Here is a 14186-nt window from a genome sequence, read left to right as displayed (position 1 = left end):
TCAAAAACTCTTTTTATCTCTCCTCGATTTGCGTCCACAGTTCGGGCGTGTTTCCGAAAAGCTTTTATGTGAAAATTTGATGAAATAATAATTTTTGGCCTAAAAAGTTGATTTTTATTGACTTCGGTCAACGTTTTGGGTAAACGGACCCGAACCCGTGTTCTGACGGTCCTGGCGTGTCCGTAGTAAAATATGGGACCTGGACGTATGCTCGGAATCGAATTCCGAGGTCCCTAGCCCGATAAATGAATTTATGATTAAAATTGTAAAATTGAAATTATAATGGTTTTAAGAATTTGGTCATATTGGATCTTGTTGGTATCGGGTCCGTATTTTGGTTCCGGAGCCCGGTATAGGTCCATTATAATATTTATACCTTATCTGTGAAATTTTGTGAGAAACGGGACTGATTTAACGTGATTCGGACCTTTGGTTGAGAAAATAGAAGTTTTAAAACTTTCTTGAAAATTTCATGCAATTTGATGCTAAATTCGTAGTTCTAGGTGTTATTTTGGCGATTTGATCGTGTGAGCAAGTTCGTATGATGTTTTTTGACTTGTGTGCATGTTTGGTTTGGAGCTCCAAGGGCTCGGGTGAGTTTCGGATAGGCTACGGGATGTTTTGAACTTAGAAAATCTGGTATTTTTGCTGCAGTAGCTGTTCTAGTGTGTCGCGAATGCGGAGTGATGGGGGCTTTACCCTTCGCGAACGCGACTGGCTCATCTCGTACACGAAGCATTGGGGACTTGGGGAGGGGTCAGACTTCCTTCTACACGAACGCGAGCAAAGGCTCGCGAACGCGAAGGCCAGAGGGCCAAAGCCTTTGCGAACGCGACGGAGGCTTCGCGATCGCATAAGCCTAGCAGGGCAGCTCTTCGCGAACGCGATAGTGTCCTCGCGTACACGATGAACACTGTCGCCCAGCTCATAAACAGTCCCAAATCGGGGCTTAGGTCATTGTTTCAAATTTTCAAAAGCTAAACGGCCTAGAGGCGATTTTCAAAAGACAATTTCTTCCCCAAAGTATTGGTAAGTGATTTTAAACCACTTTCTATCAATTACCCATCACATTTCATGAAATTTCAACCTAAAATCTAGTGTCTTCATAGTAGAATTGGGGGTTTTTGGGTAGAAACTAGGGATTTAGAAAGTTGGGGATTTAGACCTCGAATTGGGGTCGGATTCCAATACCAACTATATATCCGGTCTCGGGGATGAATGGGTAAATAGATTTTGGTCTGAACCTCGGGTTTTGACCAAGCGGGCCCGTGGTCGATTTTTGACTTTTTGGGGGAAAATTTGAGAAAACTAAATTTATGCATTGTAGTTGATTCCTTTAGCAATAATTGATGATATTGAGTTAATTGTGGCTAGATACGAGTGATTTGGAGGTGGATGCTAGAGGCAAAGCGAATTGAGCCTTGAGTTTGGCCGAAGGAGCGAGGTAAGTGTTGTGGCTAACCTTAGCTTGAGGGATTAGGTGTTATTTGCTTATTTGCTATATTTTTGGATGTTGAGTATGACGTATAGGTGAGGTGACGAGTATCTATATGTTGTTGTCGAGTCATAACATGTGAGCGAGTCTTATTCTTGGAAATGTTGTATTTTTTATCATATTGTTCATGTGTAGACTAGTTATTGGATGTGTTGAGAAGTTTATTATCATGTTTTACGGAATTTGGTATTGATGGAGTTTTTACCCAAAGTTAAGATTGGTATTGTGGAACTAAGTGTTGAAGTAAGACTTGTTATTGCCATTTCTATCTCTCTATTATTGTTTCTCTGTTTTTGTGAGGTAGAGTGATAAAGCACGATGAGTGATGCCGTGTACGTTTCTATTACTTATGTGGTGAGGAAGAGTGATAAAGCACGAAGGGTGAAGCGGTGCATATTTCTATTATTCATATGGTGAGGTTGGGTGGTAAAGCACGAAGGGTGATGCCGTGCACGTTTCTATTATTGATTATCTAGTGAGGTTGAGAGTAAAAGCACGAAGGGTGATGCCGTGCATTTTTCGTTTGCTGTGTTTACTTGTTATTATCGGTTCAAAGTGTACTAGCTATTTAATTTCCTCTACCGCTGTGATTCTTTATTTCGATACCCCCATAGCATGTTTTCCCCCTCCCGTTAATTTCTACTTAGCTTCTATTAATTGTTATTCTACTAGCATATTGTTTAACTGCACAGGTTCAAGTATGTGTCTTGTCCTAGCCTCGTCACTAATTTGCCGAGGTTAGGCTCGGCACTTACCAGTACATGGGGTCGATTGTACTGATACTGCACTCTATACTTTTTTTGCAGCTTTCGGTACTGGATCATGTTGACCCGAGTTGAGTTGCTTCCTTCAAACCCACAGGAGACCTAAGGTAGATCTGTCGTCGTTCGCAGACCCTGGAGTCCCCTTCCAGTTATTCTAGTTTACTATTTCTTTTAATTCAAAATAGTTGTACTTTCTTTCAGCCAGTATTTGTAGTGACTCATAGAAGTTCGTGAATTTTGACACCAGTTTCTGGGTAGTTGTGTATAAGTACTTGGGTTATTATGAAATTCTGCACGCTTTTTAATCTGTTGTGGTTTATTTGCTGTTATATATTGATTTGGTCAAAGGTTAGCTTATTAAATCCTTAACTGTTTGCTTGCCTAGCATCCGAAAAGTTAGGCGCCATCACGGTTCTGATGAAGGGAAATCTGAATCGTGACAGAGAGAATTTTGAAGAATATTGATAATCATTAAAGCTGCCAATGATGAAAAATGGCATAATGATGATTTCATTTGATAATGAGTTTGGGAAGAATGATGCGATTCAGGGAGAGATTTATCACTTCGACAATAAGCCACTAAGTGTCAGAGCATGTACCATTGTAATGAGATTCTCAACAACATTTTAGGTTTATGACCACCCCGGAAAAGTGTGGCCTCAACTAGCAGAAAGTGTGGCCTTTAGGCCACATTTTTCGACTTTAGGCAATGCTTTATTGGGAATGGCCAAAACAATTGACCTAAGGGCATGCTTTTCAACTGTTGCCTTACCAACCACGCTTAAAAGCGTGGCCTATTAGATTATAAAGACAACGCTTATTACACCCTATATGGGAACGCTTTTATACCTTACATCTACACTCTGAAAGTGTGGCCTTTGTTATCTTATAGGCCACACTTGTTAAGCATAGCTTCAAAAGGAACACATACAAAGCGTGGCGTACAAACATATGGCCATACTTTTAAAGCGCGGCAATTTGACTAGAGTATACAATTTATATTTTAATTTTTTTTTAAATTTACATTTTGCATAATATCTTGTAAACATTTCAAGCATTTGCATTATTATCATATATTTTGATTATATAAAGAACTAAATTAGCTAATAAGTACCAAAAATAATAATAATACAAATGAATACACATACTAATAAAATAATGAGTCAAAATGCCCATTAACAATAAACTTTTCAAAAGTGAGTATATTTATATAGTACCATGAATATCAGACTTCCTAATTATCCAAAAATTCTTCAGATTCACATTAAGATCAAATTGACTTTCCACCACTATTTTCAATTGCATTACCCACATTCTATTAGGCATAAAAAAAATTTATAATTAGATAGAAACTTAACTTTGATCGTTTGTCAAGAGAACAAAGACTAAGATAACATATAATAGCACCATGTTTCGCATATTGTTCAGCCACATATAAATAAAAATTGAATAATGAGTAATCATGCAATACAGAAAAACATAAAATTACTAGTTCAGTTTTTAAAAGCTTAGGAAGAGAAGATGACATTTGGTTTTACTTTGATCCTTTACGTGGCTTTTGATGAGTGTGTTCAAAAGCTGATCCGCATAGTTGCATGTTACGTGGAAGTACTACTTCTTAACCTTTAGATCCCATTTTCAAAGTTAGATAAGTGAAAACACAATTTTGTTGAAAAAAGAAGATGCACTGCTACTCAACTTATCCTGGTCCTAATCAACAGAGGGTAAATTGTTTAGTTTCTTAGATTTGGTGTTAGGAAAGAACCAGGCAACCAACTTTGCTTAGTTTAGATCCTACTCAAATTTTGCTTGCCTCGCTTCAGTGCTTCTGCGACCTTGCACCTACAGAAAACTTCTGCAGGTGCAAAACTCTAGAACCAGCAGCTGCCAACCAACTCCAATCTCCATCCGGGTGGTCCGAAACCCACCTAAGCCCCTCGAAACCCCATCCAACAATACCAAAAAGTCCCAAAACATGTCATAGACCTACTAGAGGTCTCAAATCTCACAAAGTAACATCAAACCCACAACTCGCACCTCAATTCAAAATTCTAACTTCCAAACTCATGCTGACCCATGTCTAACCAACTCGAAATTTCCAAAATTTGCACACAAGTCATAAATCACCACACAAACCTTTTCCAAGGCTCAAAATCCCCAACGGACCTTGATAATGACAAATTCAACTATAAATCAAACTTATCAATTATTCAAACCTTCAAGTTTCTAACTTTTTATAATTAGAGTCAAAACATCCTAGAAATCTCCAAATCCCAATCTGGACATACGCCTATGTCTAAAATCACCATCCGGACCTACCAGAACCATCAAAGCACCATTTCGAGGTCGTTTACTCAAAAGTCAATCCTTGATCAACTCTTATAACTTAAGCTTCCAACAATGAAACTAAGTGTTCCAATTTACTCTAAAACTTTCCCGAAATCAATCCAACCATCCCTACAAGTCGTAAAACAAAACAATCAAGCATGCAGGATGTATCAGATAGGGGGAATGTGGCTCAAATGTACAAAAAACGACCGGCGAGATCGTCATACTGCAAAAATTACCTTAAAGTCTTGGTGGCACCTTCTTATCGTACAAAACCCCGAAAGTGAGCCTGCATTTCATTTACCCCACTCCAATTTGATGTGTGACATCCTCCTCAATCTCTATGTTACTTTCGATTATAGATCTGATGTACTTGAAGCTCTCTTTCTTTGAGATGACTTGTGAATCCAGCCTCACTTCCATGTCCACATCATGAGTCACGTCGCTCAACTTATATTGCAATATTTTATTTTAGTCCTGCTCAACTTGAACCCTTTTGACTCTAACGCCCATGTCCAAACTTCCAGTGTCGCGTTAACACCGCCCCGTGTCTTGTCAATTAGTACTATATCATCCTTAAGTAACATTTACCACAGAACCTCCCCTTTAACGTGCCGCATCAGAACATCCTTCGCCAAGGCAACTAAAAAATGGGCTAAGAGCAGATTCCCTGATGCAAACCAATCACGACTGGAAAGTGCTTTGCGTCTCCTCCCACAGTCCTAACCTGACTATTAGAACCATCATAAATATTCTAAATTACCCTAGTATATGCTACAGGAAAACCTCTAGCCTCCAAGCATCTCCGTAGAACCTCCCTGGGGACCTTGTTGTAAGTTTTCTCTAGGTCAATGAACACCGTGTGCAAGTCTCTATTCCTATCCCTATACTCCTCCACCAATCGCCTAATAAGGTTAATGGCTTTAGTAGTCGATCTCCTCGGTAAAAATCCGAACTGATTCTCGAAAATAGACACATTTCTTCTCGCACTTGCTTCCACCATCCTCTCCCAAACTTTCATTGTGTGTCTTAGCATCTTGATAGCCTATCAATCTTGAAGCTTGGTTACATGTATGCTATCAAATGACCATGAGATATTTTGGTTTGGCGGAGCATGGCTGGCAAAGCAAGCTAGATTGCGAGGCTCATGAGAAAAGGAAAATCATTAATGGAATCTCATTTAGTTTATGTTTGCCGGTACTGATTATGACTTATAGGTCATAATTGCAAACATATGAAACTAGGGTTTTCAAATGATCTAGGGCACTAAACATACTTTTTGTGATCTACTAGAAGATCTTTTTTTTTTTTGTTACGACGAGAGGCTATGTATTTCTAACATTTGTATAGCCACATGCTCTCAAATTATGTTGGTCGCACGATCTCTTTATCTAGTGTGAAATGATGTAAGAGAATTTAAAGGAGAATATATTTTCCTCAGTTTGGTGGAGCTTACACACTCCCTTATGTGTGAGAAGGAGGGTGCTAAGTAGCTCATTAGCTTGTCCTCTTCCTAAACTCTAGTTATAACTTATAAATATACTGTTATGGGTGTAGAAAAAAACAAGATATTTCAAATATTGTATCTTGCGGCGAACAAAAGACGGCTAGGGTTAGTTTTTCTACATCAGTTAGGGGATTAGTAGGATGTTGACAAAGGGAGTTCATCAGCTTATGAGGATTCCGGATGACCAGTGACCTAAGTTGCGGTTGCTGCAGGTCCTCTTATAAGGAGAAATCCATAAGTCTCCTAAACTAGTATTTTACGGTGAAATACTACAATAACTATAGTTTGGTCCATTTTTTCCTCCAAGAAAATCTACACCTAAGAGCATGGATATTTTAATCTAATCATTAAGTAATAAATGACTATTCCCAAAAAATTTACAAAACGGAAGGGAACTGCACAGGGGCGGATCTACGTTATGAGGTAGGGGTGCCACGCCACCCGCTCGCTTCCGTAAAAGTTTTATTATCTGTGTAAGATAGCTGTGAGAAAGCGATTATATAGTTAGAGTGGCACCCCGAAATCACAAAGCAGTCTCAGGTGCCACTAGTTCAGTGCCCACTCCAGAGGTTTTAGTGTCCTTACGGATGCGAGTTGGAATCCTACTATAGCGTCTTCATTGTTTTTACCTTTTCTTCTACTTATTAAGATTTCTTTATTCTTAGTTTATTTAGCTCTAGGGCCCACCTCTTCTTCCCTTTTTTCCTTCACTTTCTTGTCCTCCCTTTCTTCCTTTTTATTTGCTAATCTGTCTTTTTGAATTGTTTTTAGTATTAGCATATAATAACTCTCTTTTTTATAACATAGTATTATTTTATATATTGGAGTATAATTTGTATCGTATTTTCTATTGGCTTTTGAAAAAATACTGAATAACTTGATTAATAGTCGTTGTGAGTTGACTATAACATGTTGAATGCTGAAGGTTTTCATTTAAAAATATTTGTCATATAACTCGATAACTAACATGAAAAAATTAACCCAAGAATGATAAAGGCAAATTATTCTAATCAAACAAACAATATGTAATATTAATCTTGTGTTTATGTAAATTTTCTAATTTGAGGCCCTCTTTCATAATTTTTTTTGCAATTTTCTTTTACTGATATATATTTAAATTAAGTATAAAAATACTAAACCTAAATCGAACTTATTTGCTTTGTCAAAAAAGACCATTCCAGTTAATCCTAAACTAACTGAACTGACCCATCATTTTTATTCGGTCTTTGTAGCTAGTTGTAAGTATTATTTAGGGGCATACGCATAAATTTTTAATAAGTGGTGTCAATATTTGAAGAAGTGAACAAATAAATAATTACTATGACAACAAATAACGTTAAATTTTGTATTCATATCCAATATTTTTTATTTTATTTTTTTATTTATATATACATATCTAATAAAATATTTCGGCAAAGCGGCGTTCCGTAACACCGCTTGGTGTCATATATATCTGCCCTTGAATATACTATATGCATAAATTAATGGCACCCGCAACCTCCGGATCCTGTATCCGCCTCTGGAACTGCATGAACATTTTTATTCCATTAGATATTTCGCAGTTATTATTATGATGTATCTTTGAGAACCACTATCTTCATCGTCATTTTTCAGCGTAAAAGAACAAAATGATCATTAGCTATGGCCTCTTTTTGAGACCATAAAAGGGACATTTGCGCTTGCTATCTCGGATTCAAGTTTGATATTTGATCAAGTCATTTAATTTGCAGAGCGCTGCATGCAAGCAAAACCAGGAATTAATTAAGCTTGTAATATAACCTAGATACCTGGGGTTTTAACCCAAAAAAGTATACAGATCTGAAGCTGAAATTGCTCTGTAAAGACACCAAACCATTCAAGAAAAGAATGGTGCTGTTCAGAAACCATGAATGACCACTTTCTTTTCTTGAAACCGCCCAGTTGAAAGTTTGGTTTTTTTACTAAGAAAAATATCGTGCCAGAAGTTGCAACATGCATGGGTACGCATGTACAGAAACATAAACAAAAAACTTCTTGTAATTTAAAGAGAAGAACGAATGACACGTATGTAATTATTCAAACAGAAATAATCATCTATATGAGGCATCTGATGACTGTTGAAATTTTGTTGAAAATGTATTACAAATGAATAACTCAACCAATTAGAACCCTCAGATGACTAAATGAATTATGCCCTTAACATCTTAGAAGAAGAATCCAGCAACAGCTGCAACAGCGAAGACTGAGGAAACCTTCAAGGTGGGGGCACTGCTGGCTGACGTGGGTGTCTGATCAGCTGATGTGGCACTTGGTGTGGGAGCTGAGTCAGCGGTGGTAGAGTCAGTAGAAGGAGAAGGGGGAGATGAGACATAATCCTCGTCATCAGGTGATTCTGCTGAGATGGAGGAATCTGGAGATTCAGAAGTAGAGGATGATGGTGAGCTGGCCTTAGGTGAAGATGCAGCGGATGATGACTTGGGTGATTGTGTGGGTGCACTTCCACTTTTCTTAGGTGCAGCCGCAGGGGATGATGATGGGGATGAAGAGGGGGATGAAGATGGAGATGAAGATGGGGATGATGATGGGGATGATGATGGTGATGATGATGGTGAGCTGGCTGGTGACGTGGCAGCAGAGACCAATCCTGCTAAAGCAACAAAGAGAAGAGCAAGGACAATCAATTGACGTGCCATTTCTTTTCTTTTTTTTTTAAAATATTTATGAAATGTATTGATTTTGAAAGAGATCTAGGTTGATTATTCGTTGAGAATTGCAGTATTTTCTCTAGGTGATAAGAGAAATACTGCACAACTTAAGGATTCTGGAGGTGCAAAGGTTGCTTTTATAGGTTACGAAGAAATGGACAGACAGCGAACATGAGGGAGAATGGAGGGATATGAACGTTAAACCATTCATGTTGACAGGTAAAGAGAAAGAAAAGGAAAAAGGGAAGTGATGAACAATAAACTTTATTAGTGGGAGCTTATTAAGGAGAACCATTGAGTTTACATATTAATTTACTTTTAAGGTAATTATATATAGGAAAAAATCTATGCTTAGCATTTAATTGGTTTCTTGGTAAAAAGTCGTAAACAAACGTGTTATTTCATGGAAACTGTATATATACTGATAGTGTAAAATATTTATACGGATAATTTATTTATTACAGTATGTCCTAAAAGGAAGCACTTAAACGTGGTTGGTTGTGAAATATATCCTCGAAACTTGAGGTTTGTGTATAATACTCTTTGTTTTCAATGGGGTTGATCACAAGGTGCTACAGTATTAAATTTGAGTATGTTTGTTAATGAATACTAAATTATTAATTACATACATAAAACTTGTAATTGCGCATGAAAGTCAAACGGTTATTATACACTATATGATTCTAATAAGAAGGGTGGATTTTTGCTTGCATCTCAACTGAAATACAACCTCTTGAGAAGTTGATCTCATGTGTGGCTCTGGTTATGATTTATACAACCTTTTGATTAAGCAGTTCTGAACGTGAAAGGAAAATGAAACCAAAAACAATATGTATCTTCTGTGTTTTGTTTCCCTTTTGCCGGGGGGGGGGGGGGGGGGTATTCAAAAAAAAAAAAAAAAAAAAAAAAGGGAAAAATTATATGAAGCAACTTCAACGCATTAACAATTCTTATGATGCAATAGTTTGGTTTCACTTTCTTCAATGCTTACCTACTCTAATTTGTACTTAGAAGATAAAACAATGTTCAAAGACAAAAAAGTAGTGTTTTGCAGATTTTACACAAGTAGAGCAGAGCAGTAGTTTTCTTAATACTCCCTTTCATGTAAGATGACGTACTTTCCTTTTTAGTCTGCTCCAAAACAAATGACACATTTCTAAATTTGGAAATAATTCAAACTTTAAAATCTTCATTTTACCCATAATGAGAAGCTTTTATAGCCACACAAAGGCATGGCCCCACAAACCTTTTACCCCTTAAGCTTTTAAGACCACAAGTTTGAAAAGTCTTCTTCTTTCTTCTTAAACTCCGTGCCGAGTCAAACTACATCATCTAATTTGGTGAGTTTAAGTTCCACATGCCAAAAACTAACTGCACTCAGGAAAGATACAAAAATTTGAGTATAACCCCATGCAGGATCGAACTACAGACCTCCAGTTTACAAGACTGGCGCTCTACCACTGAGCTATAGGGGCTTTTGTTCTCTACTGTAAAAAACCAAAATTTAGAAACACAACACTAGAACAAATTAATATCAAAACCTCCTCCGAGCATCTCGTGTTCTCACTTATATACTCCAAACCTCCTCTACAATAAATGCATTTTTACTTACACTCATTGGTGCCTTTATGATGAAAAGGTCATGTGCACTAATTTTATTTGCATTTAGAAATTTAACTTGGTGGAAATTTTGTTAAGAAATTTTAACTTGATTGAGTGGGGCTAGGATCCGTCCCCTACTATTAAAAAGTAGTCGGAACATCATAGCAAACAGCGGAAGAGTTAAAAGACAAGAATTGCCGAAATATGTAGATTTAAGATATTTGGAAAGTTGGAAAGTTCGGACCTAAAAACATTTTAACCCCTGAATGAGAAGTTAGAAAAAAAATTAAAAATTAAAAAAAATATATAAAAAAAAAGCTAAAAATGAAAGCAGTGCAATGCGTGGATCGAACATGACCTTTAGATCTTTAGGCTGACGCTCTCCCAACTAAGCTATCCCCGAAAGTTGGATATGGTATTACTCTAAAGAACTTAGAGGCACCAAGTTTGTTGCAAGAAACGACCTTGCAGCTTTATGTTTGAGTATAAATTCGTTCATGCATTTAATTGCAGTTTCTGTGAGCTACTTATGACAACAACAACGACCCAGTAAAATTCTACTAATTGGGGTATGGGAGGTTAGTGCATACGCAGACCTTACCCCTACCCCGAAGGAGTAGAGAGGTTGTTTCCGAAAGACCCTCGGCTCAAGAAGACGAAAAAAGACAATATCAGTACCACCAATAGAAACCATAAGGAAAATAACATCATGAAAATGAGAAAGTAGATGCAAAGTAAAAGCGATAGACAGTAAGACGCAACATTGCCACTAACTAACTTCGACAAACCCTACCAGACTAGCCTCACAAAGTTACGAAGTAAGGAAAGACTCAACTACCTCCTAACCTACAACCCTAATACTCGACCTCCATAGCTTTCTATCGAGGGTCATGTCCTCGGAAATCTGAAGCCTCGCAATGTCCTGCCCGATCACCTCTCCCCATTACTTCTTAAGTCGTCCTCTACTTCTTCGAGTGCCCTCCAAAGCCAGCCACTCAGACCTCCTTACCGGATCATTTGGGCTTCTCCTTTGCACGTGTCCGAACCATCTGAGCCTCGCTTCCACATCTTGTCATCAATGGGAGCCACGCCCACTTTCTCTCGAATATCTTCATTCCTAATCTTATCCATCCTAGTGTGCCCACACATCCACACTCAGACCTTCTTGATATGTGAGTTCTTAACATGCCAAATGGTCGGTCTAACCACCGCTTTGCAAAACTTATCTTTGAGTATCGATGGTACTCTCTTGTCACACAAGACTCCAGATACCAACCTCCACTTCATCCACCCCACCCCATCCCTTCCCTCCGGATAACCGACCCAAGGTACTTGAAATTGCCACTACTTGGGATGACCTCAGATTCAAGCCTTACTTCCACGCCCACTTCTCTCGGCTAAGTGCTGAACTTACACTCCAGGCATTCCGTCTTCGTCCTTCTCAGCTTGAAACCTTTAGACTCAAGAGTCTGTCTCCAGGCCTCCAACCTCTCGCTAACACTAGTTCTCGACTCATCAATCGGAACTATGTCATCGGCGAATAACATACACCATGGCACCTCCCATTGAATATGGTGTATTAACGCGTCCATCACCAGGGCAAATAAGAACGGGCTGAGCGCAAAACCTTGGTGTAACCCCGTAACAACCGAAAATTACTCAGAGTCGCCTCCTACTGTCCTAAACCGAGTATTAACCCCATCATACATGTCCTTAATTTCCCAAATATTGACAACCGACACACCTTTTGCCTCCAAGCATCTCCGAAGAATTTCTCTGGGAACCTTGTCGCACGCTTTCTCTAAATCAATAAACACCATGTACAGATCTTTCTTCCCCTCCTTGTACTGCTCCGCCAACCTCCTAATAAGGTGTATAGTTTTCGTAGTAGAACGACCCAGCATGAAACATAAGCACTTAGCTTACATGCACTTTGAATTTTACTAATAGAAATTAAAGATATAATTCCAATGATGGACACAAAATAAAGCGAGAATTTTATGTACTTTTATGCATAGAAAATTTTGATGAAGATCACCTCAAAGAAACTGCCCCAAGTCCCACTCTATTTCACTAGGAAATATAGTTTTATTTCACGAACTAAATGTCTAAATTGTGTGTATTTGTGGAATGACTATGGAGGAGATTGTTTACTCATAAAACAATACAATTGAATTTGTTACATAGTTTATAGACAAGTGAACTGATTTTATCAAAAATAATAAATAAATTAGACTAGAAATAAGACTTAGCGTTAAAATCAAAAGAAATGGCAGGTCTGTCTCCGGGACCGATGCTTCTGAGTACAAAAATAAAAGCAATATAGGCGTGAAAATAAAGTTGTATTATTTAGCTTGAGAATAGAGTATAGCATAAGTTTTACCAGAGATTTTGTGTCCCCTACAATGGTTGTTGAATCCACTATTTATAACTATACCTAGGAAACAAGATCCTAGGATCAAGTGCCCCTTTTAAATGACAATAAAAGGGACCATTGATGAAGATATAACGGCATGCCATGAATGCCAAAATTCTCTGCAACGGTTGCCTATTTAATATTAGGGAACATTCTTCATTAAATGCCATCTGGTGATAAATTTTTGTTTTGATCCTGTTGATTTTGATCCCTTTGGGATCTATCTGACACAAACTACAGTTGTTCTCTCCGGTCTCGGTTCTTACTCGATTCATCTTATGTCTGCCACCGGTTCCACGTATTACGCAATCATTCGATCATTTAATATACACCATGTTTCCCTTTACAAATAGTCCCCACTGACTTCCAGTGGCACATTTTTGTATCATCGAAAAGTTGGTAAAGAGTTCTTTCTTGGCGGGATATTTTCTGAACCCTCCAAACAGTCTCTAACGCTTGATAAGACGCACATCTCCTCACATTTAATACCCCAAATATGTGCCATCCTACGATTCAGCAATATTTTTGCCGGTTCTTGAGGTAATTATAACCACAATTTTAGCCGTCTATATCTTTAATTATACACCTCATTTTACCTCTTTCACTTCTAAAAAATTTCATAAGCTCTTATTTGCACTTAACTTCCTTCTATTTTCATCTCTCTCTGATTTTCTTCAAAAAAACTCTATCATCTTCTTACTAATATGGCTTTTTTCACTGAATCTTTTAAGAACTCTCGTCTTCTCTTCGGCAGAGGTCCGAAGAGAATCAAAGATAAAAAGGTTGAGGTTGATGTTGATCCCCTTACGGAAAGCACCATCATACTCAAGCACTTGAGCACTGTTAACAACTTCCAGCAGAAGTTCCCTTCTGCGAAGCCTCGAACTTTGGCCGTTAGCAGCTATCCTTCTTCTATTCGCCCTTGCAATATTCCTACTGTGAAGGAAGATTGTAACTGACATGACCTAAACATCATTTCCCCTGGCCTGGTGGAGCGGGTGATCTTCTCCAAGAAGGGTTTTACATATGTTTATACGTACCCATTCACTTTAGGCCCATTTTCTTTGAGCAGGGGACTTAACCCTATGATTTTGGAGTTATGCCACCGGTACCTGGTCTGATTGGCATAAGTAGGACTTTTTGTATAGAGAACGGTGGCCTTACCTGCACCGGTTGTGCACGGAAACGGGTAAAACCCTAACCCTGACATATATGATGAACCTCTACTCCATCAAAATCTTTTATGGGGGAGTAATAAATTTTAGCAAACATGGCCATCACGCTTTGCTTACCAGTATGGATGATGAAAATGTGGATGGATGGAGCAGTTTATCATCATTATTACCAGGGATATCATCCCGGCCACAACTCCATCTTTTCCCGAATTATG

At 38.1% G+C, this 14186-nt stretch overlaps 1 protein-coding gene and 1 non-coding gene across 2 annotated transcripts; both read right to left on the bottom strand.

Moving 5' to 3' along the window:
- On the bottom strand, window positions 8278-8766 carry LOC109232666 (putative protein TPRXL). The gene has a single exon (XM_019398421.1). It carries the CDS (start codon window positions 8764-8766, stop codon window positions 8278-8280), a length of 489 nt encoding a protein of 162 aa, XP_019253966.1.
- On the bottom strand, window positions 10182-10253 carry TRNAT-UGU. Its single transcript has one exon. It is a non-coding gene; the product is annotated as a tRNA-Thr (tRNA).

The sequence above is a fragment of the Nicotiana attenuata genome, chromosome 9 (genome assembly GCF_001879085.1).
Source record: "Nicotiana attenuata strain UT chromosome 9, NIATTr2, whole genome shotgun sequence".
Lineage (NCBI taxonomy): Eukaryota > Viridiplantae > Streptophyta > Magnoliopsida > Solanales > Solanaceae > Nicotiana > Nicotiana attenuata.
This window is presented reverse-complemented; position numbering and strand designations above follow the sequence as displayed.